The sequence below is a fragment of the Cygnus olor genome, chromosome 6 (assembly GCF_009769625.2).
Source record: "Cygnus olor isolate bCygOlo1 chromosome 6, bCygOlo1.pri.v2, whole genome shotgun sequence".
Taxonomy (NCBI): Eukaryota; Metazoa; Chordata; class Aves; order Anseriformes; family Anatidae; genus Cygnus; species Cygnus olor.
Window position 1 is genome coordinate 34640094 of NC_049174.1, and position 26152 is coordinate 34666245.

A 26152-nucleotide genomic window follows, 5' to 3' on the forward strand; every position below is an offset into this window, starting at 1 on the left:
TTCTTTCTACTACCTGTTCCCTATCATTTGTAAAGATTTGATGGTGAAATGGTGCTGTCACTTGAGCAGTATAGCATTGCCTTCTCATTAGATTATTGATGGTTTTCTGGGGAATTGAGACATAAACACAGCATCAAGGATGAGCTTTTATTGTTGTCACAGAACCTGCCCTGAAGTAAAATCATCTATTTCCCAGCTGGCTTTCAGCTCCACTTGCTGATAATTTCTTACCTGCTATTAAAATTTTGAGTTGTATTCCTGTTTCACTCAATTATATTTGTATTTTTTTATTGCTTCTGTTTTAGCTTTTTGGGCCAGGGAAGCACTGCAAAAGCAACACATATTTATTTCAACTGACAGGACTTAAGGGTTGCAGAAAACTGAGTGTTTCTCTGGCCATCAAGGTGTCCTATGTCCTTGTTTCCAGAGTTGTCTGTATGTTATTTTCAAACACGCTATTTTAAAGTGTTGGGTATTTCACTCTTTACTGTTTGTGTAAGAATGAGAACCACATTTCAGAATACAATTCATGTGAATTTATAAGCAATGCATTGTAATTATGGGAGACTTTTATGTGGAATAATAGAGCTTGATTTCACTCCATTTATGTGCAATACCACATAAAATGAGTAAAGTCAGCAGTGTGAAACTGGTGGAGAAGATCAAACAATGGGGGCAGATACACTGACATTATTAACGCATGGAATTATATTGCTTTTTATTCATTTAATCCACCTCATTGAAGGCAATGAAGAATTGTTCCTCATGCTATTTTTAAGGTGTTTAGCCAAATCTAGCCAAAAATGATCCCAAATTTCCCTGTGCTCATAGTAACATTTCCAGGAGAATTCAGCACCATGCCATTCTACATGTGCTGATTTGTTTGGGGATTTTTATATTTTGATAAACTTTCATTTTCTAATGTTGTTCTTATGTTTGTGTCCTCCTCTATGAGTAGTCTTTTCCAGCATAAACACTTTGGATAGCAGCAGGCTTTGGCTGTGCTGTAGCATTACCTGGAGTCACTACCAGATCAACTAGATCAACAAGATCAACCCTCTAGGTATTATGTGGATTGTTCAGGGCACTTTCTGAACTCCCAACTCTGAATTATTTTTGTTTAATTTCTACTGGAATTTTGTAGGTAATGAAATCTCGACTTGCAATCCTGCATGACTAAAACAGCGAAAGTGCCATGACCTGCTGAAAGAGAAGGGGTACCTTTCTGCCTGTATAAGCCCACTGAGGGAAATCTATCTGTTGCTTTTGTTTAAAATAGAGGTTTTTGATTATAGACACTATGCCTTTGATGTTACCTTTACTTGGTATTTTCAAAGCTGTAGCACTGTACAGCAGCCAACATTACAGGTGATATGAATCCATTCGTGCTTTCATATGTGAGAAGAGTAGGGTTTTTTTTGACAAGTTCGATTACTGAAAGCTGAGTTCAGCTTAAGGTTGATTTTTTTTTTCTTATTTCTTTTGAAACGGTGCTGATCCAAGAGACATTTTAACACAGTTTTAGTTAGTACCTTTCACTTTTGAGAGGCTAATTTGACTCTGACATGAATGGATAGTAACAAAAAGTGTTCACTTTCCAATGACTTTTTAGTAACCCGGGTGATTGAGTGGCTGTCTTAAACAGCACCCATGTTAGCAGCCCTTTGTCTGCAAAGTTAAGCAAGGGCCAAGTCTAGAAATGCTGGCCAAAACCCGTATGTTCAGTATTGCCTTGTACCTCTGGAAAAGCTAAACTGCGAATGAAAAGGCCACAACTTCAGTGAAATTACAGAAGGCATGCTTGGGCCAAATGAAAATCTATTCTGTTGGCAGTGAGTCATGCTCTGAGCAGCTGGAGTGTGGGTCCCGGCTTGGAGGAGGTGCTGGGTGCTCTGCGAGACCCTGCAGCGACTCAGCACAGCCAAACGCCAGAAGCTTCAAGCAGCAGAGTCTCGAGTGGCTGGCGCCAGCCCACAGAGCACAGGGGTCATCCCCACGTACTGTCACAAGTGCTTTCTACTGTGTGGGAATCATTCACAGATGTCCCAAATGCACCAAAGCTGACAATATAAATGGCGTGACAGGTACCAACATGTTCTCTCCTCACCTCCGTTATCTATTAGATGCTTCTCTTCCTCCTGACATGTCAGGTTTTCACTCCCTCTGTTCCTGTTTGTATCATATGTCTTGCATCCACCTCTGTTGTCTTCGCTGCATTTCATTCTTCCACTCCTCCTCTTCATGCTTTACATTCTGCCTTCCTAAAAAGATTTTTTTTTTTTTTTGGGGGGGGGGGGGGGAGGTCGGGGTGGCAGACTGATCATTGCTCTCCTCTGCATCTGTTAAAAACATATTTTGTTCAGCCCTGAACAGCTTAAAAGATTAGCTTTTGTTCCACCAGTATGTCTGACAACCCAATGGGCTTGCAGTTTTCTAAGGCTTAAACTTGAGGAAATTTCAACTAGGACTAAATGAATTTATTTCTGCATGCTTTCCGTATCTACTTCCCCTTCATAGACCTAATAAACAAGCAAACAAATAAATAAATAATTCATTCACAGTTCTTTCATTGGCTACATTTATTATAATCCTTAGGAGTGTGAGAGGGTCCTGGATCCTCACCTCTTCCACTCAGTCTTCCTCTGGCTCTTCTCATGGATGGACAGCTGGGAAATAAGCCAGTGGAAGCTGAGATCAGAGTGATTCGCAGCCTCCTTGAATGGTCATTTCATAACTACAGACCTTTAGGTCTTTTCTCTTTCCTTGAGCATGGATAATTAGATAGCTGCCTTTACACGATTTCTATCTGTCTACAGCTGAGTCATGGGAGAAGAAGAGGAAGCAAATGCAGTCCATTTGACAGATTCTTGTGGTTGTGTGCACTCAAAACACCCTGAAACACAATATGTCTCTAGTTAAATTGGAGATGGGAACAGTGATGCCTTACCTCCCAAACCAGGGGGACATTTACAGATGTAGCGGTCCACACCGTCCACACACGTTCCGCTTCCACATGGGTTTGACTTACACTCATTAACATCTTCCTGGCAAAACTCCCCATCAAATCCATTTGGACACAAGCACAGATATTCACCAAGGCCTGGAGGGAATTTAATATTGGTAACACACGTTCCACCATTGAGGCAGCTGCAGGGCTTCACTCGAACCTGAGGAAGGCAAAAGGGAGTTGTGATAATGATCCTCCTGCTGAATCACTGCTGAGAGGCGTATTGGTACCCTTCAGGAAGGGATGGATTTGCAGTGCAGACACATTTTCTGGTATTATGAAAACTTATTTCTAACCAATTTCCTTTGTCTGGATAGATGGTCTCATACTCAGCATACTTATTTATTTGGCTGAAAGCGTGACATTAAAGGGATTTTTCTTCATCACTTAAGGGCACATTCTAATTTCTTATAAGAAAAAAGTCCTATTTGCTATAACAGCAGTTTTTACATGATATCTGAGGGCAGGATTCATTCCTCATTCTTCAAAGAAGAACTGAAAAAAATCTTTTCTCTTTGCTTGCCCGCGTACCTTCCTTACTGTTTTACATTACAAATGTCTCCCAGGCAGGAACAGGATTGTGGCATTCTTTAGCCAGTCTCTATTGCAAAGAAGAGAGGTCCAGGTCATGTTATGTATTGATGAGAACACCATTTCAATACATTTGAACCTTTGCACTATCTCATCTAGTTAAGCACAAATCTAGTTTGAAATGTTTCCCCTTTGCTGTGTGTGTGTTCAGCAGACTGGTATTTTTGATGACAGTGGTTTGAATGAGTAAAATTGGAATCTTTAGGAGAAAATCCTTTTCTTTTCTTCACAAAACTGCTCTTGTGGCAAGAGTCTGCATCCCACTTTATTAGCTCATCCTATCATGGGATTAATGCTAGGCTACACAATAAAGACAAAGCAATGCACAAGCTCTGCCAAGAAACTTAAAGTGTGGAGTAATGACATAAGAGCAAGACACCCTCTAAAAATATCATTGAGAGTGAGTTATAATCTCCCTTTTATAGCTAAAACTTGGTCTTTTATGTTATATGCTTTTTTTCTGCAATCCAAATGCAGAATGTGAATTTTAAAGCAGATTAATGAACCATTAACAGGCTCTGCAAGAGAGTTCTTTCAAACAGCAATCAATAGCACTCTCTCTTGTTCATTGTATATGTAGTTTCTGTGTTCTCAGAGATATTTATTCCATTAATTGATCATTATTGCTATGCTGGATAATATACCCTTATGAGAGAATAGCTGAAGTCTGAGTTTTTAAGACAGTAACAAATTATTAGCTATAACGACAATTGCACCAAAGTGATGACATGATAAACAGGTTTGTTTTGTTTTGCTTTTAAAGCATTAATTTCCTTACCTCAATAGAGTATCTGCTCTGTGCATTGCATTCATCCGACACCGTGAATTCAAAGGTCTGCCTGTCTTCTGAATCCACTTTCCAGATAAGAAGGCCAGCAGGAGAGAGCCTGGCATCCTGTGGCCCAGCCTCTAGGATGAATAGCACAGCTGACCCTTCCGGATCCACTGCTATTAACTGGTAAATAAAATTCTCACCAATAAATGTCAGCAGCTGGCTGGAGGGGGCCTGGAACACAGGAGGCAGGTTGTCTAAATAGCAAAAAATGAAACCATGATTACATAAATTCCAGTTTCTCCCACGTGAAGATTCAGACTGCAGGTCTCCTTAGGGGTGCTCTCAGTCATGAGGGTGCAGAAAGCATCCTGAGACCGATGGAGGAAACAACGTGGGTGTTAGAGGCAGCAAATGGCTTTGCCAAATAGTGTACTTTTTTACTTCTATTTTTTTCATGCCCCATACTGAACTTTGATAACTTTTGATGTCTATCTGATACATGGGAGGAGATTGGATGTGACTTTTATAACCTCTCACTGGTCCACCTCCCTCAGTTCTTACTAAAACTTTAATTTTATCTCTAATACATGTGTATATTATTTATTCTATCTATCAATCAATCAATCAATCAACCTAAATATAAGCAAACTAATTCTCAAAATGATGAATGACAAATTGGGTGTACAACTCTGGGAGGATGGGGCAGGGGTGAGGAAGTTGTGTAACTCTTCTGTTGAGCAGATTCTACTGCCTTTACACATGAGTGGTAATTAAACCTGAGCAGTGTGATTGAATTCAGTTGGACATTTCTAGAATAAAAATCTTCTCAGTGCTGGGAGAGGCACATCAGTGATACTGAAATTCTCTATCCCTAGAGACAGTAGTGCATATCATGTCAACATTGGCATTGTTATTTTTAGTGATGTTTACATTCAGTCTTTCCTTAATGAGGATAAAAGCCTAATTATACTGGGCTATTTTACAGTAAAAGACAAATGCTGCCTGAAGATATGTCCAATATAAATATGTAAGGAGGACAAGGTAGAGAAAAGTATTACATTTTAATATTAGAAACCAAGGAAAAGTAAGATCAGATGAATACCCTGAGGTGACAGCAGCACTGTGCAGGGCTGGGAATTTTGTCTCAGTGTCCTAAACCTCCTCAGTCTCAAGCCATCTTTCCTTTCTAACCAGCAGTACAAATTGACATATATTGATATTTAAAGGAATCTTCTCACAATGCAATTTGTGCATAGATGTTTTTAACTTAGAGAACATCTCTAATAGAGGATTAATTTCAAGTCACACTCTAAAAATACAAGCTATACGTGTGTTCTCATAAAGACAGCATGTGTCTTTGCATAATGCTTGTGGGAAGTCATCATCAGGGATTCTTTGTGTGTGCATATCCTTTTATCAAGCTCTGCTTTCTGTAGCATGTCTCACATTATGCAATTATTTAAATGCCTCTGCACTCATTGCTGCTGTGCTATCAGAGCTTTCTAAACTGCTTGGCCAGCAGATTGTCCTGGCAAAACTGTTGAAAGCTTCCATCCATTAATTTACCTTTTACTTCAGAAACACTCAAACCATGGAGCCCATAAAGGTTGTGCCCAAAGTAATAAATGAAATATTGATGCTGGTATGCATTTAGAGATAAACACAAAGGTGTTAACTGGATGGAGTGTTACAAGATGTTGTAGACCACAAAATAAAATAATATCAGATATTCTGAAGGCAGTCTGTGAACAAGAGTGTTTTTAATTCCACAGAGGCCTCCTTGCTATCCAGTGAACATATATACACTCCTAGTTATTGAAGTACTTTAAAAGGTACTCATGTATTTGAAAACAAGTTTGACAAGTACTTTTTCAATATTTTTAGATTTTTAAATTATTGAAAAGTGAACCAAGATCTGTTCCAGATTTCATAGATCACTCCAAGTTTTATAAATTCCAAAATAAATGATTTTTTTTCCTTTTAAGCCATTTTCTAAATTTTAAAATTAAAATGTCTTAGTACCAGTAATGAGAATTTTATATGACAGTCAGAATCAGCTTACCCCTGAAGATAGTATAGCTGTGGCCAATACAGTGGAAGGACAGAATGGAGGCAAGATTTGTGTGTCATAGTTAACACCTCTCATTAAACTCAATTATATCCTTGGAGGAAAAAAGGCTTTCTTTCAGGCACACAAGTTTTTCTTCAGGTCTGGCTTACCATTAGGCATTCTAACTACTCTTTCAAGTAATATGTAATGGGATTCTTCGTTGGACAACACTTGAGATGGATCTCTCTACGCCTTATCTTGACAGGGAAATTTAAATTATAGGAACCAGATTTTTTAGGACATAAACAAGAGCGGTGTGTTTATAAATAGAGAAAATTCAAAGTGGCTAGTCTGGAACAGAAATTCCAAGGGTTCATGAATAGCTCTTTCCCTTCCAATTGCGTTCCTTCTTCTAAGCTTGGTTTCAGACAACTTATGATTTCTTGTATTGCCAGAAACTGCTGAGTATTTCTTAAGTGCCTTTCTATCACCTCTGAGAAGGGAGTACCAACTCACTTCTCTCCCTGGTTATTGAGCTGTGGACTCTGGCCACTGTGTTGCACCTTTGCTGTTTCTCCTGCCATGCCTTGCACTCTGTAGAAGCCTCTGTCCATGAGCATCCCCGGTTGCTCCCCAAGGAAAAGATCAATCTTTTCCTTTCCAGAAGAAATAGAGGAAGGAATTCCTTCAGTCACTCCAGGAATATAAAACTGTGAACAAGCAAATCAAACAGGTCCTCTCATTCACATACCTCTCTGTAATTGCTTCTCCTTACTGAAGCTAAAATTACAGAGAAACTCTAGTTCCAACACATGAATCTACTTAAAAGTGTTATTATAATCTTTATATGGAGCAGATGTAGATATGTTCATATAAGTGTGAAGATGCACCATGAGACCAATGTTTCTAGACTTATGGATTATCTGTAAAGCAAATGTTAAGTAGTGGTTGTTTTTTACACTGGGGATGCAGTCATGAAAACACTGTGATTAAATCATTAGCATTCAGGAGGTGCTTCAAAAGGCAGCCTTCACGACCCCTGCCATGAAAGGCTGAAGAATGAGCCGTTAGGTTTCGTGGCAGCAAAGGCAATGAGTGGCTGTTCCCTATCACTTAGACTCCCTGCCAGGCCAAGGTCTTTTGTGTGGCATTTCATAGCATTTGGCTCAGGGAAAGATACCAAAAATATACATTAGTGTTTTAAAAGCAGTGTTTTCCTCAAATTGTTCCATTAAAGATTTGTACCTGTGAGATGATCACAGGCATTTTTAGGGTCCATCACCTTTAGCTGACAGACTTGGGCCCTGCATGGGGCATGTCAAAATTTATTTTATTCAGCTGTTATTTTGCTTTTATTAATTAGAAATTTGTCAGGTTTCACCCAGGACAAGATAAGTGTCCAGATGCCTAGTGCACACAGAGGAGTGCTTCCTGCTGATGATCAGACTGGCCTTCCTGTGTACTCAGTTATTCCCACCACATAAAGTCCTATGCAGGCTAGGCCCATGTTAGCTAAATGAACTGTGCATTTCATAGACTTAGTATTAAATTCCCATCTAAGCGCTTCTAAATCTTAGAAAAAATGGTCTTACTTTCATTAATAGACCAGGTGAACTTAGAAATGTCAGGTTCACAGAGAAGACAAGGACTGGTAGGGCTTGACTCTCCTTCACCATAGCAAAGTCCATCTATATTACAAGTATTTTCCTGCCAAAAAAAGGAAATAAAAATGGGTGGGAGGTGGAGGCAAGGAAAAAAGAAGTAAGAAAGATAAGAAATTAGCAGTTAATATTTTCTGTAGATAAGCAGGAGCTTGCTTGTCTTTTGAAGGAATAAAATAATATCAATTTAAATGCTTGTACTTTCTACTGCCACGAAGAAAACAAGACATGGAGGTTTTCCAGTTTCCATGTGAGATCCCTGTAGCTGTGAATCCTTTATCTTAAGCAGCATGTGATGCTGCTTGTCATAGATGAACAAGAACATGATTTTTATTTTTATTTTTTCATTTTATCTGTATGTACTGTATGTGATCATTATTCCTAACTGTGACTACTAACATGATGACTATTTGGTAACACTCAGAATAGAGTTGCATGAGATTAACGAAAAATACTTGTACAAAACTCCATTTGAAATTTTGGAACCCTTTTCTGGTAAATGAATTATTTCTGGAGGTTGTTCATAAAAATACGAAAAAGCAATGATATAAAAACAGAATAAAGATCTTTATTAGAGTTAAGGCTTCTGCAAGATGATTGTAAAGAAATGGCTGAACACAGCGACGGGGCCGAAGTTGGTAGAACGCCCCGGCTATAGCAGGACAGCAGGAGGGAGAAGCTACCAGGGCCCAAAGATATTTTTCCTTTTCCCTCACTTGAATACACATTGCTCTGAAAAGAAATCCCGTGACCATTGGAGGGTTTGCACAGCCCCTTAGAAAGATCAGATTGCTTGGCTTTCGCTAGCACTGGTAGGTAAAAGAGGTAAACTCAAAGCAGCACAAATCTACCTGTTTGTGCTGTAATCAAATGTCTGACTTCAGAGTGTACATATTCATGGGCTCCTGGCCTTCCACCTGCTTGGCACAGCAAATAGTCCGACCAGCCCCAAAAGATGGTGCTGAGACTGGTGTGTGCCCTGTTACTGGCCTTGTGTTTGCTATTTACTGCTTTTCTTCTTTCTCATCTTCTTGTATTTTAAATAAATAATAGTTAAGAATAATGAGTAAGTTTTTTTTTAAAAAAAAAAGCTCATAATTGCCCCAACATGACAAATCTCCCACATTAAAATTTGGATATTAATTAGATTTTATTACATTGTTGTTTTCAAAGACTTGAAGTTCTGATGAAAAAGCTGCTTTTTCTGATGTGATAATGTGTTAGAGAATGGGCTCCATAAAAGTGGAACACAAAATGCGAAATGGCCTGACATAAAATGTCCCCTAATTGAAACACCTTTTCTGAAAGCAATTTAGGTATTACAAAGTAATGTTGTAAGAGGAGTAATTAGAATGTGGTTTGATGCAATTGGAAGCCTAGTTCAAATAGTCCCTTGAAGCATCTTAGGGTAGAAATTATTATAATACAAAGAGAACACCAGCATATTGAGAAAACGTATATACTTCTGAATTCCTAGAGTGTAAGAATAAGGAAAGCCTTTGAAACAAACAAACAAACAAAAAACAAACAAAAGAAAAAACACAACAAAAAACAACAAACCAACAAACCACCTAGCTTTAATTGAAATGGTTCTGACATAATTATTTTAATCTGAAATTTAAGTGACTTTGCCCTCATTTGGGCATATAAACTAGTTTCTATTCACTGATTTATTTGAAAAAAGTGAACTTTCATTTTATTTTGGTAACTGGTTCTTTATTGCAATCAGTGCAACTTTGAAAACTGTATTTTCCCATTAGCGTTAATGAGAACAGTGAGGCACATAGGTTAAGATATACCTGATTAATCTTCATTTTGTAAGAATGAAGACTGGTGGTCTCCTGTTCATTTGTGCTTGCCTCAGGGTAGTAAGAAAGCAGGATTAGTACATTCAAATATTCCTTACCCAACACCCTCCAAAAGTATCTTTTAAAGCCCCTCTGAAAAAAAAACAGAAAAGGTGTCTCATGCAGTCCTCTAGAAAATAAGAGCAGGAAAGCTCTTTTTTAAGGGATGGGGGATGCTACACTAATAATAATCAGAGGGATATAACATTCTCCAGGCAGTTCCTGGCATTCTGGCAGTTTAAAACATAGCACTAGGTTTTTGATTACAATTTTGAAACTGTTAAAGCATTATATGTTTGTACTTAGTGGTATTTAATGTAAGCAAGAATGTTTTATGTTCTCTCAAGGGTGTTTTCACATGACAAAAACCGTGTAACATGCATCATAGTATACCTTTTGCAACAGCAGAAAATGGGTATAGAAATGATATACCTTACAGTTACATTACCCCTGCCAAGCAGCCTGGGAGAGGTAAAAGAGCTTCCTAGGAGAGACACTTCAACAGTGAAGGCAAGCTGCCTGCCAGGGGAGACTGCACAGTCTTATTTACTTCCATTAAAAAGTATAGCAAAAAAGTATGTGTATTGTCAGCCATGCTCTTTGGGAAGAGCCATCCTGAGAAAGGCCCACCATAAAGCACGCTCTATCAGGTATTCATACCATACATTTGTAATATATATATATATATATATATGCATATATATATATGGTTTAAAAAAACCACACATGGACAAGAGGTTGTAAAAGACAGAAAAGTATCAGACTGTGCAACTGACCTGTGAAATAGATTTTCCTCTTCTAAAACAGTTATTACACACAGTACATCAAAAGGAGGGAGAGGGCCAGGGAGGAGATGAATGATCCATATTAAACCTTTATGCTCTTTAAATTACCTTTAATTTACAAAGTCCGGTTGGATGGGATTCACAGGCCTGGCAGACTGTGTCATACAGGGTCAGCACTCTGGAATTACTGTACTGGAAGCCATCATTAGTGATCTAAATGATACAAAAATCATCCTTATAAGTAATAATGTTCCATATGGAGACTGTCTGCTCATTTTGGAGCATATACTGTTGCACCCTTGAACTGGATGCCTGCCAGCAAGATAAATTAAAGCACTTTTGAGTTGCTCTACTGCAAGCGAACAAATTGCTTAATGTTCCAAACTGGAAACTATTCATTAATAACCAAAAGATATTTTGGCTCAACTGGCATTCAACATTTCTGATTGTTGTTGTTTTTTATTCTGAGCACTTTTTTTTTTCAATACCTTTATAAAAACTGCATAGATACTAAAATACTACAAGGATGCCTTTCAAGGAGTTGTGAAATAAAATTAAGACATTTGGCTGAAATTTTGAACCATTTTCTTACTGTATGGTAAATCAGTAAATAAGCTTGAGGAAAACAAACCAAAACAAAAGAATATATATTCTTTAGGTGGCTCTATATTAACCTCTAAAAAGTGCTAGGCTCTATAATACCAGACAGCAACAGTCCTATTTCCACAGGAAGGTATATTAGAAGGACATTCCTGTACACGTGGGTAGCTTAGAAAGCCTTAATGTAGAATGGCAGTTTTCATATGACTGCATAAAAGAGAGTGATGTAAGTTTACATTTTAATTTAATTTTTCTACAGTAAAAATGAAAAGATGCCAGACTAATGTGGAGAGCTAACTTTTGACAAAGCATTGTAACACCTCTTGAGACCTGTGAATATTAAAGAGTACCCAAATGCAAAAATGCTGGTGTAAGCCTTGCAGGAAATGCTGATAAACACCAGCAGGAAAGCAAAGCCCTCTCTATCAGGTATTTTATACTTTTCACTTTGTGCACCTCAGCCAAGCACTGACCATCCTGCTCATGTACATGCACTGGCTGTGGCTTCCCCAGGCAGAGAAGGGATGCTGTTTCCCACTGTGCAGACACTAGAACACTCTTTGCACTTCTGCTGTTTTGATTTTCATGACATTTGTGAGAAATTAATATCTTTGTGACCTCTGTCTCCCTCAGTGACTCAAAGCAGGCAGAGCAGAGGAACCACAGCCACAGGGGAGAAGGCAGATACAGAGCACTTCAGAAGCTCACTCAGACCAAAGGGCTGATTGGCACAGCCTGAGCTCCACATCCCCTCATCAGTAACAGGGCCAAGAGTACAAAGTTGATCAGTTAACCAACTATTTCGGTTCTCAATGTATGTTAAATCGAACAAAGAAAACTGGAGGTGCAGAGAATAAAAAATTACTTTAATAAATTCCATAAAAAGCATCAATTATCATAAATTCACTAAGGATAATCTGAAAGCTCATGGAACATAACACAGTTGATACTCCCACAATGTCACACATGATTGTTCTCAGCTCAAAATGCACTGCTAGCTAAGAGCATTTGTTTCTGCAGAAAGCAGTACAAGTAGATAAACAGACAGTATTCATAGGTATTCAGAGTATGAAATTCTAGAAGAGAGACAACTACTTTGGGCTAACTTAAATTGAAATAAAATTCATTGGTATAGCTTAAGGAAGAAAGTTATATTCTTTCCTGAGCGTCATACTCAGTCAAGATGTTAGAGTATGGTGTGTTATACTAAATGTAACCCAGCTTTCTGAAGACTTAAAGAACTTTCTCCAGAGGGAGATGAGGAACTAACAAAACAGGCAACCCCCAAAGACCTGCTCTTCACTAAACAGCAGTGCTCATTGACAGCAGGACTTCCATTAAGAATATATTATTCTTAATGCAGTTTACATTTCATTTCGTCCTTTAATCAGAGCGTCTAGTGTTGTCTCAGTACTAATGCAGTAATAACGGGTGAAATCGGTAGACAGGGAAAAACATAAAGAGCTCTAAAATTGCACTAATTTCTCTGTCTGAAGTGACCATTGTGAATGAAATGTAACTCTTTCCAATTTGTTTTATTTTACCTAGAGATTATTATAAACTTCCTTCTTGGTGTCTTTTTAGAATTGGTTTATTTTATAGTTATTTCAATTGCTTTTCCATTAGTCACCTTAGTGACATGAAACAAATGCTCCAAAAGCACTGATGAGACCTAAGCTGGGCAAACCTCCATTCAGATTCAGTTGGCCCTTAAAAGCCAGAGACTCACTGAGAGCTGTGCCTTGGCTGTTTTTACGTACTTGTCATCTGGAAAGGAAGAGCCGCTACTTCTGGACAAGCGCCTTTCGTTCATCGTGGCTATTTGTGCCCCTCATCATTGAAATAAAATTTGACTCTCATGAATGTTTTATAAATGAAAAAATGAAAGCTGTGAAGACTTGCTGAATTCAAATTCAGTTCCTGCCTCACTGACTTCCAAGCAAATATTTTTGCTACTCTTGACAAATACAGGCAACGATAACAAACTGAAGATAAACCAGAGACCTGCTTCCCAAATTAGATAAGTGCCTGCCAAGCTCTGCCACCTCTTCACCCAGACATCTGGATGGACAACCTAAGTCATCTGCTGCCCAAGTAGGAGCTTGTACTTTGATAGCTAAATGAACTATCCCAAACACCCTGATGTAGCCTGTGTACTTTATTAACATGCAGCAGCATGTCATGGAAGGAAAGAGCAAAATCTGAAACATGAATACAGGAGCGGATAACAGGAAAAGGCCCTGAGAAGAGCTCGGGAGGCCCCCACTTCCCCAACCTTGGTAGTGAAAAAAGCTTATGTGAAACCTTGCTGATTCCCCTAAAATTTGATTTCAGGGCAGGTGAGATTCTGAAAGTCTAGGACACTGGTGTTTCCAGAAAGAATTGTTTTGGGGTTTTGGAAAAACTTCCATCTCCATTTTAAAAGGTATATGTTAATATAACCATGAAGATCAATGTTGAAGTCTTACCATGAATTTTCTGGAGCGCAAAATTTTGAGTACTCATGGAAATCATTTCAAATCATTTTTTTTTTATCTTGAAAAGTTCCATCATTTTGTTCTCTGTGCCGCCACATAGGGCTCACTGTCTTTGAAACTGAGCTTCGAGCTCTGCCTTCACAATTTATTCAGCAAAAAGATCCACAGGAGAGCCGGGATTAGCATGCCAGCGGCTGGATCGGGCTGAGGTGATTTAATTGTGTGCTCACTGCCTAGCCACGAAGCTGGTTTTTCTGCAAGATTCAGGGGCAAGGGAAAGGGCAGCAGGCTCACAGGTGTGGAGATTTCCTTGAACTCAAATGCAAAAACATATGTTTTGGGAGGAAAAGAATCGAAAAATGACACAGACCTTTTCATGGCTTGAAGGCAGCAATTGAAAGCAAACTGAATCGTGATATGTCTGAGGCATATGGTAGCCAACATGATTATGCTGGAGGAATGGCCCCATGCCCATGCAAAAATGTGAGCTGTCCTTCTGGGCTACATCCCAGTCCTTACAGGTCCTTCCATCACATTTCATTTCACAACCGGGAGAGTTCAGCATCTCCTATGAGAAATTTAGGAACTCTAAGCAGAAGAACTGCCCTTCTGATTCAGACTCAGAGTCCAAATGGCACCTTCTCCAGAAGGAAGGTGCAGAATCTGCCCTCAGCTGATGACCAGGCTCTGTTCCTTCAGAAATTTTATACATATCTCTTTTTAATTTTATACACGTTTTAAAAATAATTTACTGGATAGCAAATATGCTCTAGCAAGCATCTTTCCCTTGCCCCTAACCACCATGGCCACATGTGTCCCCAGTCTGGTCCACGTTAGAGACAGCTGTGGGGCACAGGACAGGCAGCAACATCACAGTGAAGAGACTGTATTACAGGTTTCATTTTTACATGTGGCAATTTTCAAACCACATCTGCAGATTTCTACAATTGCAACATATTTTTCTCAGTTATGGTGCATTTAAATGAGCTCAGTCTTAGCAAAGCAATCGGTCTGCAGAAAATAACCAGCCAGACTGAGCACGAGACCAAGGTTAGCAGGCACAAGGTCAACAAGACACTGGTTTCCTGTAAATGTTTAGAATTTAAGTATCACCTTGGGAACAAAAGGGGCTAAAACTACAGCAGAGCAGATCCAGCATGTGTGGGTACTGCAGAGGCTGCCGCTCAAGTCCATGGTTGTCCCATCCCTGCTCACTCCTGCGTTGTGCAAGGGTCTGCCTTGAATCCTGGGGGTCAGAACTGCCTTGCATTTGCTTCCTAACCATGAGTTTGAGCTGGGGTTTCCAGAAATGAAATACTAATGATTAACAATTGATTAGTACAACTGCATCAATCTCAGGTGATTACGTGGAGAAGTGATTGCAATTTGCACTTTTGGATTGCCTACGAAGACACCTGTTTTTAACTCCTGTTGTTTTGGTTGTGTCGTGTCGTTCCCCCCACTCATCCCTTCCCCAATACTAATGTGAGAATTTCTACAGGCATCTTCAGTTCTGAAGGGATGCAAATTGCACTTTGCATTTTGATTTACCAAGACAACTGATTTCCTTCTTCTAAATCATTTCTTAAAAACATACGAAATTCCTACTTTCACTTGCCATCTTGCGAACGGCTCATCACCAGCCACAAAGTGCACAGCCTCTGTCTCTGTGATGTTCAGGACAGGAATCTGGCAGTCAACAGCCTCAGAGCTGAGAAAATCTGCTCGTGTCGTTTCTTGCTCTCTTGATATCCATTCGCCATTGAGATGCTACAGTAAAACAGAAGGAGAGTGCAGAAACTGAAGGCTCATATAAAGCAATTCCAGTTGTCAACATATGTTTATATTTCTAATTATTAATATAAGGCATTTACAGATGGTTTATTGAAAGAAGTGATGTTCCTGTAACCACAGTAAAGAGCAAGCCATGCTCCTCTATGCATGCAGGTGGCCTGTTGATTTAGGAAGGGCTGCAGCCTGTGTTTTGGATGAGCAGCTGGGACGAGACAGGTGAATGTCCTGGAGCAGCATTGTCTTTGCTCCTAGGGCTCTGCAGCCAGCTTGTACACCTTCTGGCTCCTTCAGGTAATGTCTGCTACTTAGCAAGGTTGGCCACATAAAACATCACTGCTTGTTTAGAGCCTACACAGTCATAAGTGGGCAAGGTAGGCAAATCTCAGCTGTGTCTTGTTAGTAATGAATGGGAATCAGGCTGAATGTCTTTTATGAGGTGGATTTATGAGATGAATCCAATACCTCATGTCTGCATGTGCGGATACTCCAAACAATTCATTCCAAGAATTGCCTGTGTGTAGTTGTTTATAACAAAATTATAGTGTGAGCAGAAGAGACGGGTTTAGTAGTTATTAGAACTTCTGACTTGGTATTGAACTATGACTAAGAAAATTCACGTAGGAGCCTCTAACTGTGTTGAGGAAGCCTTGTATTTAACTGCAACACTTAGCATTCAGATGAGTTTAAGGAAACAACCAAGCGTACCCATTGCAGATGCACAAAATGAGAAATAATATTGTGATTTCAAGCTTCACTGGCCTACAGTGCAGATGAACCAAACAAGAGTTAAACAAAACCCCACAGAGCAAATTGGCAGGAAGACACAGCTTTGCATTTCCAAGGAACCAGTCCTGGAAAGGGCAGAGCTGCTTCATCTCCCCCGGCTCGTGGCGAACACATTGGCAATGGGATCTCCCGGTATTTGCACCCTGCTGCGGCAGTGACTGGCACTCGGCACTGTTCAGGATTTAATATAAACACGTCAAAGTCTGACCGTAGCATCAATACTTGATGAGTCCATGGGAAGATGCTTACAATTAGCCTGGTAACCTCGCAGTGCAGGTTGGGGGAATCTGTGAAACCAAAGCCAAACACCCGGGTCCTGGTGCAGTCGGAGGTGCGGATGTCACAGAGGCCCCTGTTCTCCAAGCCCGTGATTTCCAAAGCTTGCTCTGAAAAGGGGAGATAGATGTCATGCTTTAGAGACTAACACATGCTATTCCCTTCTGGTTTATCAGAGATGGTGTGGTTGTCACTTTTCCTGGGTTTGTTTTAATTCTTTTTGTTGGGTTGTTCTGCAAATTTCTCTTGGGAAGAGGAGCAGCAGTTGTCAAGCTGGGAAGCAGCAAACCTCCACTGAGCAATTGCACTGTGCACCCAATACTGCAAGCTGGGCATTATACAGCTCGTGGGATCAATTACGAAGCTGTGGTTTCATGATAAAAGGCCTTCAGTGGCAATGCTTTTGCTAACAGACGAGCTGGAGGAGTGCAACTGGGAGGACAGGGTGTCACGGCACAGGCTGGAGGAGCATGCAGGTGGAAGTATCTGAAGATGGCCGTGCCACCAGACTCCTCCTAAGGTGAAAGAACTGCATAAAAGACATTTCTTTTTTCAAAAGCTGGGGATATAATAAAAATAATGGTCCTCAAAGGAATGCTTGCTTTGAGGGTTAAGTCTTTAATGCGTGACGCTCAGCTCTGCGCAGTGTCAGCACAAGCGTTGTGCACCACCTTTTTCACTTAGATCCCATTTTGAGGCCTTAAATAGGCCTTAAGTGATGTACAGCCTGTGCTGTCCCCCTTACAAGGCTGAATCTCACCCATTACTGTTTTTAAAATGTTTTATGATTCTCAGGTAAATTTTCATTTCTATTCTGTTGTGCTTCAGGTATTCATCATTTAAAATTACTCATTGCTTTCATATTGGGGTAATTTTTGCAGAGTCAAAATGCAAGTTAATTAAATGGCAGAATTCACATCTTAAGTAAAAATGCGATTGGGCAGATGTTTGCATCAGCATAGGTACTTGGATAGCACAACACTCAGAAGGTCTCTAACACCCTCCATCAATAACAGCAGCCAGTCAGGATCATGGGTTCATATCGTCCTTGGTAATATTTGTAGCTCTAATGGCCAGGAGAAGCTACTATGGTGACAAATAATGCAAAACAGAGGATTTGCTTCTTGGTTCCTGAAAATACTTGATAGCAGGGACATAACCAGGAGCCCTGGGAGGCATGTCATGCACCAGCACTGTGTACTGCAAGCTATTTTCCCTGCTACATGACAAGGAGAAGCTGCAAAGCTTTTCCAGTTCCCTGTCCCATCACCATTGCTCTGGAAAAGCAATAGCACCCATCAATTTTCTCTGAGCTGTAGCTTATCTAAACCAGAAGCTCTGTGTCGCCTATCATTTTAATGGTACATAGGCTCAGTTCTGATTCAAGAGGCAAAGTGCCCTTAGCTGAGTTGATAACCTTCCCCAGTACCTTGCTGTTCCTTTAGGGCTTTGCCATTTAAGCTGTAACTAGGATGAATGCTGTTTAAACATTGCCAGATTGCAGCCCATAACAACATCGTTGCATGACTCTCATTTTTCCACAGAAAGCAACATAAATGTGAAAAATAGTGAAAAGATTTTTTCTGTATGTCTGAAATGCTGAATTGCTTTTAGCTTTTTTTTTTTTCCTTTTTTTTTTTGGTTAAAGATTTTATTGCAGCAGTATTAGCAGCACTGTTGAACACTTTGCAATATTTACAAGAAGAGAAACGGTTTACAGCTTACCAGCATTCATCAGTTAGTTGTGGATTCCTGTAATGTACAAAAATATTAGTCAGACGTAGTGAATGGTTTTGATAAATTGCCTTCTTCTGTGGTTAGTGCATAAAAATAATAATAATAAAAGCTTCATTATGTTTTTCATGAGATTTTAATAGCTCCCCCCACTAGTACTGAGGTAGCTCAGATTGCATTAACATTTTCATTATCATTGCAGATTTTCAAGCTTCTGTGGGTGAAGTAAAATCCCGTAACTTGGGAGCAAGCGAGGCGCAGGAGCAGCTTCCTGCAGCCATTCCTCTTCCAGGGCCATGCTTTCAGGCTGGTTTCTCCTTGATGAGCCCTATGTGCTTCCCAGAGGGTTAAGAAACCTTCTTTATGTGCATCCTGGCACTACTGTGACACTGCTGTGTTGGGGCCAAGGCAAAATTACCCAACCTCAATGCTCTTTGAAATGACTTACAGTATCAGCACAACATTTCATATTTTCTTCACTCAAACCATGCCGTACGCACTTGTGTGCAGCATCTTTAAATTGATCTAAATCTGGAGGAACTACATTCCCATATATGCTGTGGATATCGTCTCTCAAGATTGGCTGTACTGTGGGTCAGTCAGGATGAAAACTAGATTTCTTTGCTGGTGGAAGGGGTGAGAAGTTCATGGAAGAAAAAATGCACTGTGTATTTTTGTGGTTTGATAAAGGTGATCTTTTCTTTGAGCGGGCTTTTTTTCTGTTCCCTTGGCCATCTGTTTCCAGCCATCTTCAGCTGGGACTGCTCTAAAGGGGGCAATAAGCAGTGTGGTGGTGTAGGAGACTGCATTTAAGCTAATTCTTTATTCCTTTATTTCTGACATGGTAATGAGAAGGTGGTGGAGTCCCCCTGGGGATTTTTACAAAGGGCTTGTGCAGAGAGTGCTTGGAAGAGAGGAAGGAGAGGGAGAAAGTCTGATGGAAAGGGAAATTTTATGGCTCATTTTTAAACAAATGGATCCTAAAGTTCAGACTTCAGACCTTGGTATAGGCAGCACTCCACTTTAAAAAAAATGCTCATTAGTTTTAATCTAACTCTTTTTGAAAATGAGATAACATTTAATGGATGTAGGAATTTTAAGCGTTTATTTTTAACATGGTTTTCTGTCTGTCTTTCCATCTGTTTTCCATTTTTGGCATATATGAACCCATTTCATCCACATGTAGAAGGGGAAATGTCAATGGCATTAGCTTTGGAAAAGTCTGGCAGTCAGTAGCTGGGTACTCACCCATATATTCCTGCTCTCGCTGGGGGAAGCACAACCAGAGCTCTGCTGTTGCTCCTTGCTTCCAGTGTTAGGGAGGGGAAACTACTAAGCTTATGCATGGCATATGCTTGAGGGACACAGAGGTAGGCGTGTGAGAGGAAATACTAGAGAACCTAAAAAAAAACTTAGAAAAATAGCTGCAAGTAGCTCAGAAAAAAAAATGATGGGGAGGAAGACTGAAGCAGAGGAGAGAGCTGGAAGAGCTCACAAAGGTGAGAGTAAGGGCAAAAGTGCAGGTGCTCAGAGAAACTGGAGGTCATGGAGACATGGGAACTGATGTGTGATTTCTGTGGTGGGGCAAGCTAAAGAGGCAGGAGACATCTACAGGAAATCAGGTGGTGTATGGTGCAAGCTAGTGCAAGGTATGACCTGTTTGAACATTAATAATTTATCTTTAGAGGTATGAATGCTGAAATATAATCTGGAAGAGATACTCCTCCTCGTTTTCTCTGTACGGCCTATAGGCCAAAAAAGTGCTTTGAATTTTACTGCTACATAAAGAAACAAAGCTCAGGTTAGCACCTGGGACTGGGATGGGTTGCAGAGTGCAGTCATGTTACGAAGGAGGTTTTAAGAAGCTGTGTGTTCACATCCACTAGCTCAGACATGGGCACCTTGAAGCATTTCTAATGCCTGGTCTGCACACACACAGAGTAACCACCCCTGAAATGCAGCTCTTGCCTGGTAGAGGCATTGGGACACTGTGACAAACAGCAGGAGATGTTGGGGAAATGTAAAAGAAAATACCAGTTTTTAATTAAACTGCCATGGAACAAGAAGAAGAGAGGACTTTGGGCTTCAATTCTGCATCTAATAGGCCTCTGACATCTTGGGTAATTAGAGAGAAGTACGGGTTCAATCCCAGTTGGTCTGCAATGTTTGCTGCATGCCTCCCTTGTGAAGCAGGGAGCCTGCCCCGTCCCACTGCTTCACCCACAGAAGGAGTTTGCAGGAAGGAGGATCAGTAAGTCCAGAGCTGCTGGCACTGCTGACAAAGCACATTCTTTCTGTAAGCATTTACATGAGTCAAACTTGACAAGGAGCACAGGCTACATAATAGACTTAAAAAAACCACTACATAAATACACGATTTGTTTTATAGGTATTTGTTATAGCGTCTTATATCAATAATATGCATGCACAAGCATGGAAGCAAAATGTAGACATCTGACACAAAATCAAGAATTTTGTAAAACTACACTTACTGAAGTCTTAGTGATAGATAGATATAGTTCATGTCTGGTTTCCACTTTTGAATAGAAATATATCCTAGCACAAATAAACATTCTTCAGCACTGTTTGTGCAACTTTGGGCTGGAGCAGCAGAACTGAAATAAAAACTAGCAAGAAGTTTGTTCAGATAAAGAGAAGGGAACGGACTGCCCTGCTTTTCTTGGTTGGGGTGGTAAATAAGCAATTGAGGTCGTGAAAAGCAAATCAAGCACCAGATCATAAGCACTTGGTATGGCTGCCGCACTGTTGAAGTGAAAAAGAAAATTGTCTGTATTAATAGTCCAATACAATATTTATAAAGCAGGATATGGTTTTTAGAAGCAGGTGAGTGCAGACAGACCAAGCTCACTTTGCTTGGTCCTGATGCGGCCGGCTGCAAGCCAGCCCTGTGCTAGAAATCATCTTGCTGTCTGAGCAGGCTCTGTGCCAGAGCTTGCTGGAGTGGCTGTGGACGCCTGGCTATTGCAGATGTGAAGGTTCTGGGTCAGGGCTGACTGATGTTCAGCTATCTCACAGCTTGGACAGAGTCTGAATCTGCCTCCTTTCAAATACATGCACAAATATTGTATTTATTTAGTGTGCAGGGTTATTACAGCAATCATATGCACAACTATTGAATGCATTATTCTGGAATTCATGGTGTCCTTAAACCAAAGCTCATTTGAAATGCCTCCTTAAGAAAAAAGGGCTAGCAATTTAATGCTATTTTGAAGGCTTTTAGCACATCAGTGACCTCTCTGGCTTCTAGATGAGGAGTGTTTGTCCCTGCTTCCAAAATCAGTTCTCAAAGAACTCAACTTTGTCTGAGTAGCAAGCTATAGACCTATGATCTTTAGCTGACATGAAGATCTAGTGTTCTGCTCTGGAGGTCTCTAGTATCTAGGATTGCAGACATGTATGTTTGCTATGCACAAATCAAGCTTTGCAGTGAGGGTGCATTTTGGGTCATGCTGGATGGCAATGAAAGGTAGCCAAACCTGTGATCTGAAGAGTGAGTCCATCCTGAAAGTCATCCCCTTGTAAATGTAGCATTTGACTAAATCCCCATTTACCTGCCAATCTTTCCACTGACCAAATTTCTCTTAAAATCTTCTGGTTTGCCCTTGTCAAATCAGCAATCGGTGTCAGACACCTCAGTGAGAGCAAGAGCAAGCCCTGGCAGAGTATGGCAAAGGTGTTTTGCAAGTACTTTAACTCACTGCTTGCAAGAAACGGACTGGCTCAATTTCACACTGAAAGCATCCCTGTGCTGCAACAATATGGTAGATTATTTTTGCTTTAGAAAGCTCACTACGACATTTTATGTCTATTTGATCTCTTCTATTTTTAAAAAGCTTACTAGCAATTTACTTCAGCAATAGAAGGGGAAGAGAAGTGTGCTGTTAGCTATAGAATATTGCCTCTTTTCTAGATAGCCCTGACGGGTGGTAAAATATAAGATTGGGTTGCACATTCACAGTGCTTACTGTCCTACCTAAAGCAGATCTCATTGTCAGTCACTTGAAGGCACTTCAGAGCAGGACCCCGGGCAGCAGTGCTCCACGTAATAGCTGCAGTGATGGAACTCCAAGGGATTTGGGCAGGAAGATGCCTCTGGGTGTCATCATGGTCCTTATGCCCATGCTAGCACCCAATTGGTTGTTTTTAGTAATTTGTCCATCTTTACATTTACTGAATCAGAGGAAGAGCTGGTTGTTATGAACAGTTTTTTATCCACAGCTGCTTGAATATTCTGTGCTGGTAGATTGTGGGTTGTTTATACAAAATAAAGCACAGTATAAAGAAGTTTTAGGTTTGTACTGAATTTTTGCTTTAGGTCAATTTAAATCATACCTTTGAACATTTAGTAGGTTTTCCTTCTATAGCTCATAAACAGCCTTGAATTTGGTATTTATTGTGTGTATGTGTGTGTGAGTATTTGAAGAAAGAGGTTGTTTGTTCAGAGCTTTTTGTTTTGGATTTAACAAGATTTAAGTCTGAAATTTCCTGCAGTGCCTGAAAACAGCATGGTGTAAAGAAGTTATACACATGCATCTGGATTGTCTGGCTTTGGTCAGTTTAAATTAAACCTATAATTTTGTAAACTTTTCTAGCATTTAATTCTATACATTTCAGAAAATGGTTTTGTTTAGCTACATGTTTCACTGAACTGCTCTCACTGCTTTGCATTAAAGCAAATAAACTAATCACCAGAAAAGACTAATCTTCTTGATCTGATTTGCAGGAAATGGTATGGATCACTGAGCATGCAACCTTCCATGTCCCTTATCATGAGGATTTGGTATCCTTCTAAAATGCGGTTTCTATTGACTTTGTAGCTATCAAGTTAATAGCACTCTTCCAGCTCAGCCAGGTCTGTGCTTTGAATGGAAAGAACTGAGAGCTAAACCAGTAGATTAAGTCTGATATTGATGTTTGTCTTTTCAGATGTGTTTATCACATCTGCACTATCAAAAAGTGAACTAAAATTGCTATGAAAAGAAGAAAATCTTCAAAACTATCATGAAGCTTGTCAATTCCTGAGAATTACCCACAAAACTCTAGGCAGAAATGTTTTATGTGACAGGAAAAGTCTGTCTCCATCCATATAAAACAGAGTACAATGGTGTCAATCAGGGGATATCAATGATAGGTTGGGATAGGTTGAATTTTTTTTTTCTTTCTTTTAGTTTTTAATTATGCTTCTTTTATAAAGCTTGTATTTCCTAAACAGCAACACTTTATATTATTACGCCTTACCAAAACATTTTGTTTGGAGGTAATCGTTCTTAAAATACATCGATGGTATTTTCAAAAACAGGTAAGTCCTATATTCAAAATATTATGTTTGAAAATTTCATAGTGAGTCATTTCACAGCTTTGTTGTTTACTCATTTTGCCTTTATAATTATGCCCACTAATGCTACCTTTGTTTTTAGCCTGAAAAGAACATATTGGAGTAAATTTTTAGGGTCCAAATATACAGGAACTACTCATTTAAATAACTTCATTTATATAACATGCTATTATTAGCATTAGTTAGCTTGTTCATAGTTAACTTAGTAATTAACTTAGTAGTAGTAGTAGTAAGTAAAAGATGAGGACCATGCCTCTGTAGATGTCTGGGAGAAAGAAATAGTGTGTTTTGTAAATAAACATTTTAAAGTACATATTTTTTGTTTCCCTCATCCCTATGTTTGCCTAGGAAAAAGCTGAATAACTGAAGCCAATTATATTTTGAATTATTTAATATGTGTTTTCATATTTATTCTTTATCTATTTTCCAAAATGATCAGGCAAACTGAGGAAAAAAATTATACTATGTAGAGAAAATAACTCAAAATTAAGGTTTTCATTTTCAAGTTATATATATAGAAACTTTGTTTTTTGCAAAGCATTGATATCTCAGTGAAAATTCCTTCACTTTTTTAATGTCATCATGAACGAAGTAAGAATTTATTCATAATGTCCTTAAGCTGTATGTAAAGAATGCAGTCCCAGTGACACGGAAGCAGTGTACTGAACATCTCATGTGAGAGATCTGCATGAAGTGTTCCCTGCTTTACAGAAATTATTACTGAAGAAAAGTGTATTTGACAGAAACAGTTGTGTCAACTTCCAAACTAGAATCTAAAACCACTGCCTCACTTACTGTCCAGCTGTTGCCAAATGAACAAGTACATATTCAAGGGAACATGGTGGGCATGGACATAGGAAATTTTCAGACCTCCTCCTTCAGTTGGCTAGATAACAAAACTCAGAATTGTGGAATAGAAAAGGCAATAATCAATATGAGCAAAAAGAGAAAAGGCACATTTGTAAAAAGAGACCTTTTCCTTGATATCTATCTTTTTCTTCATAATATAAGTAATCCAAAGTAATACTAATGGTGACTTTGCTAATACTTCACCCATAAAAGTCAATGGAATTATTATAATTAAGCAGATAATTAAGACCTATAACTTAAGCCCTGTGATTTAAGACCCCCTCCCCCCCATTATTTGAAAAGAAAAAAGCTTTTAAAAGAATAATAACCTTTTAAAATTTCCATCTTTTTGTAATAATAGTACTCTCTTTTGGCCAGAAAAGTTTAATAGTAGGAACTATAGTGTTCACTTCTCTTACAAGCACGTTTGATGCATCTTTTGAAATCTAATTTTGAAAAATTGACACAATTAGTTGTTAAAACATATTGCATTCTCAGTGCCATATAAGGTGATTTGCCAAATCAGCCAAGAGCTTGGTTGTGGATATTTGCTTATTTACTAATCTAAAGACAAATATAGCAAAACAACAATATAAACAAACAAAAACAATCATTCAGTGCCTGTAAAGAGGATCAGATAGAAATTCCATAATTTCAGGTATGTATCTATTTCTGAGGTGCATATGGTGATATCAGTTGTAGTTCTTCCCTGAAGATGTCATGCCAACACCGCAGGCTGGAAGTAGAGACAGAGGCTACCTACCACCTACCTCTACATACACCAAGTAGTATGTTACTCTGTAGCTATCTTAGTTATTTAAGAAATTAACTGCTTTTCTTTGAAAAGTCTAGTATGCATTTTATACTATGTATAGTCTAATTTATGCATGGCAAATTTCTATTGACCCAAAACATCCTAATGATCCTTCTGCACTGTTGCGATGTATCATGCCGACAAAGCACATATTACATGTGCCGAGAAGTAACCATTTATTTGACAGACTAACAGCCCTTAAATAATCATTATGGCACCATGATCTGGAGTTTAAAGACCGCTGAACTGATAGAAGTGGAAGAAACATTTATTACAAAGTCAATATGTTCCCATGCAAAACCTCAAAAGCATATGTTTGACTTAGAGGACTGAAATCCTCTGTCCTCTTTCATCTGAGGATCTCAAAACAATTTAAATCCTATCTTTAAATGGCTCCCCCATGTTTCATCCTCAAAACAGGAATTATGCTTAGAAATCAAGCACAACTGTATAAACATCAAGATTTCTATAGTACTTATCTCATGAAGTCCCTGCCTTAGGACAGTAACAGCAGACCTTGTGCTGCTACTCAATATAATTTTATTTTAAAGTATTTTGTGCTTTAATTACAACATATGAAGAAATTCTGACAGGTCTATACAGTCATCCTAAAAGTAACAGGGTGTAATTCATGTATCTGCTGTTTTGGATGGGTCTGAGGCACATGCTTGGTTGTGGTTCACAGCTCTGAAAATGCTCTTGGATTCACAGAACTTCCTAGTAACAATACCCTAATAGGCAGACACCTAT

At 39.2% G+C, this 26152-nt stretch overlaps 1 protein-coding gene across 1 annotated transcript in view; it reads right to left on the reverse strand.

Moving 5' to 3' along the window:
- Positions 1 to 26152, reverse strand: part of LOC121072201 (von Willebrand factor D and EGF domain-containing protein-like) — a 177984-nt gene that overhangs the window by 64936 nt on the left and 86896 nt on the right. Inside the window, exons 12-17 of the mRNA XM_040561583.1 lie at positions 16623 to 16759; positions 15402 to 15563; positions 10825 to 10929; positions 8016 to 8130; positions 4377 to 4627; positions 2948 to 3167 (exon numbers count right to left, since the gene is read on the reverse strand). Of these exons, the coding sequence (XP_040417517.1) occupies positions 2948 to 3167; positions 4377 to 4627; positions 8016 to 8130; positions 10825 to 10929; positions 15402 to 15563; positions 16623 to 16759 (990 nt within the window). The remainder of the gene's footprint in view (positions 1 to 2947; positions 3168 to 4376; positions 4628 to 8015; positions 8131 to 10824; positions 10930 to 15401; positions 15564 to 16622; positions 16760 to 26152) is intronic.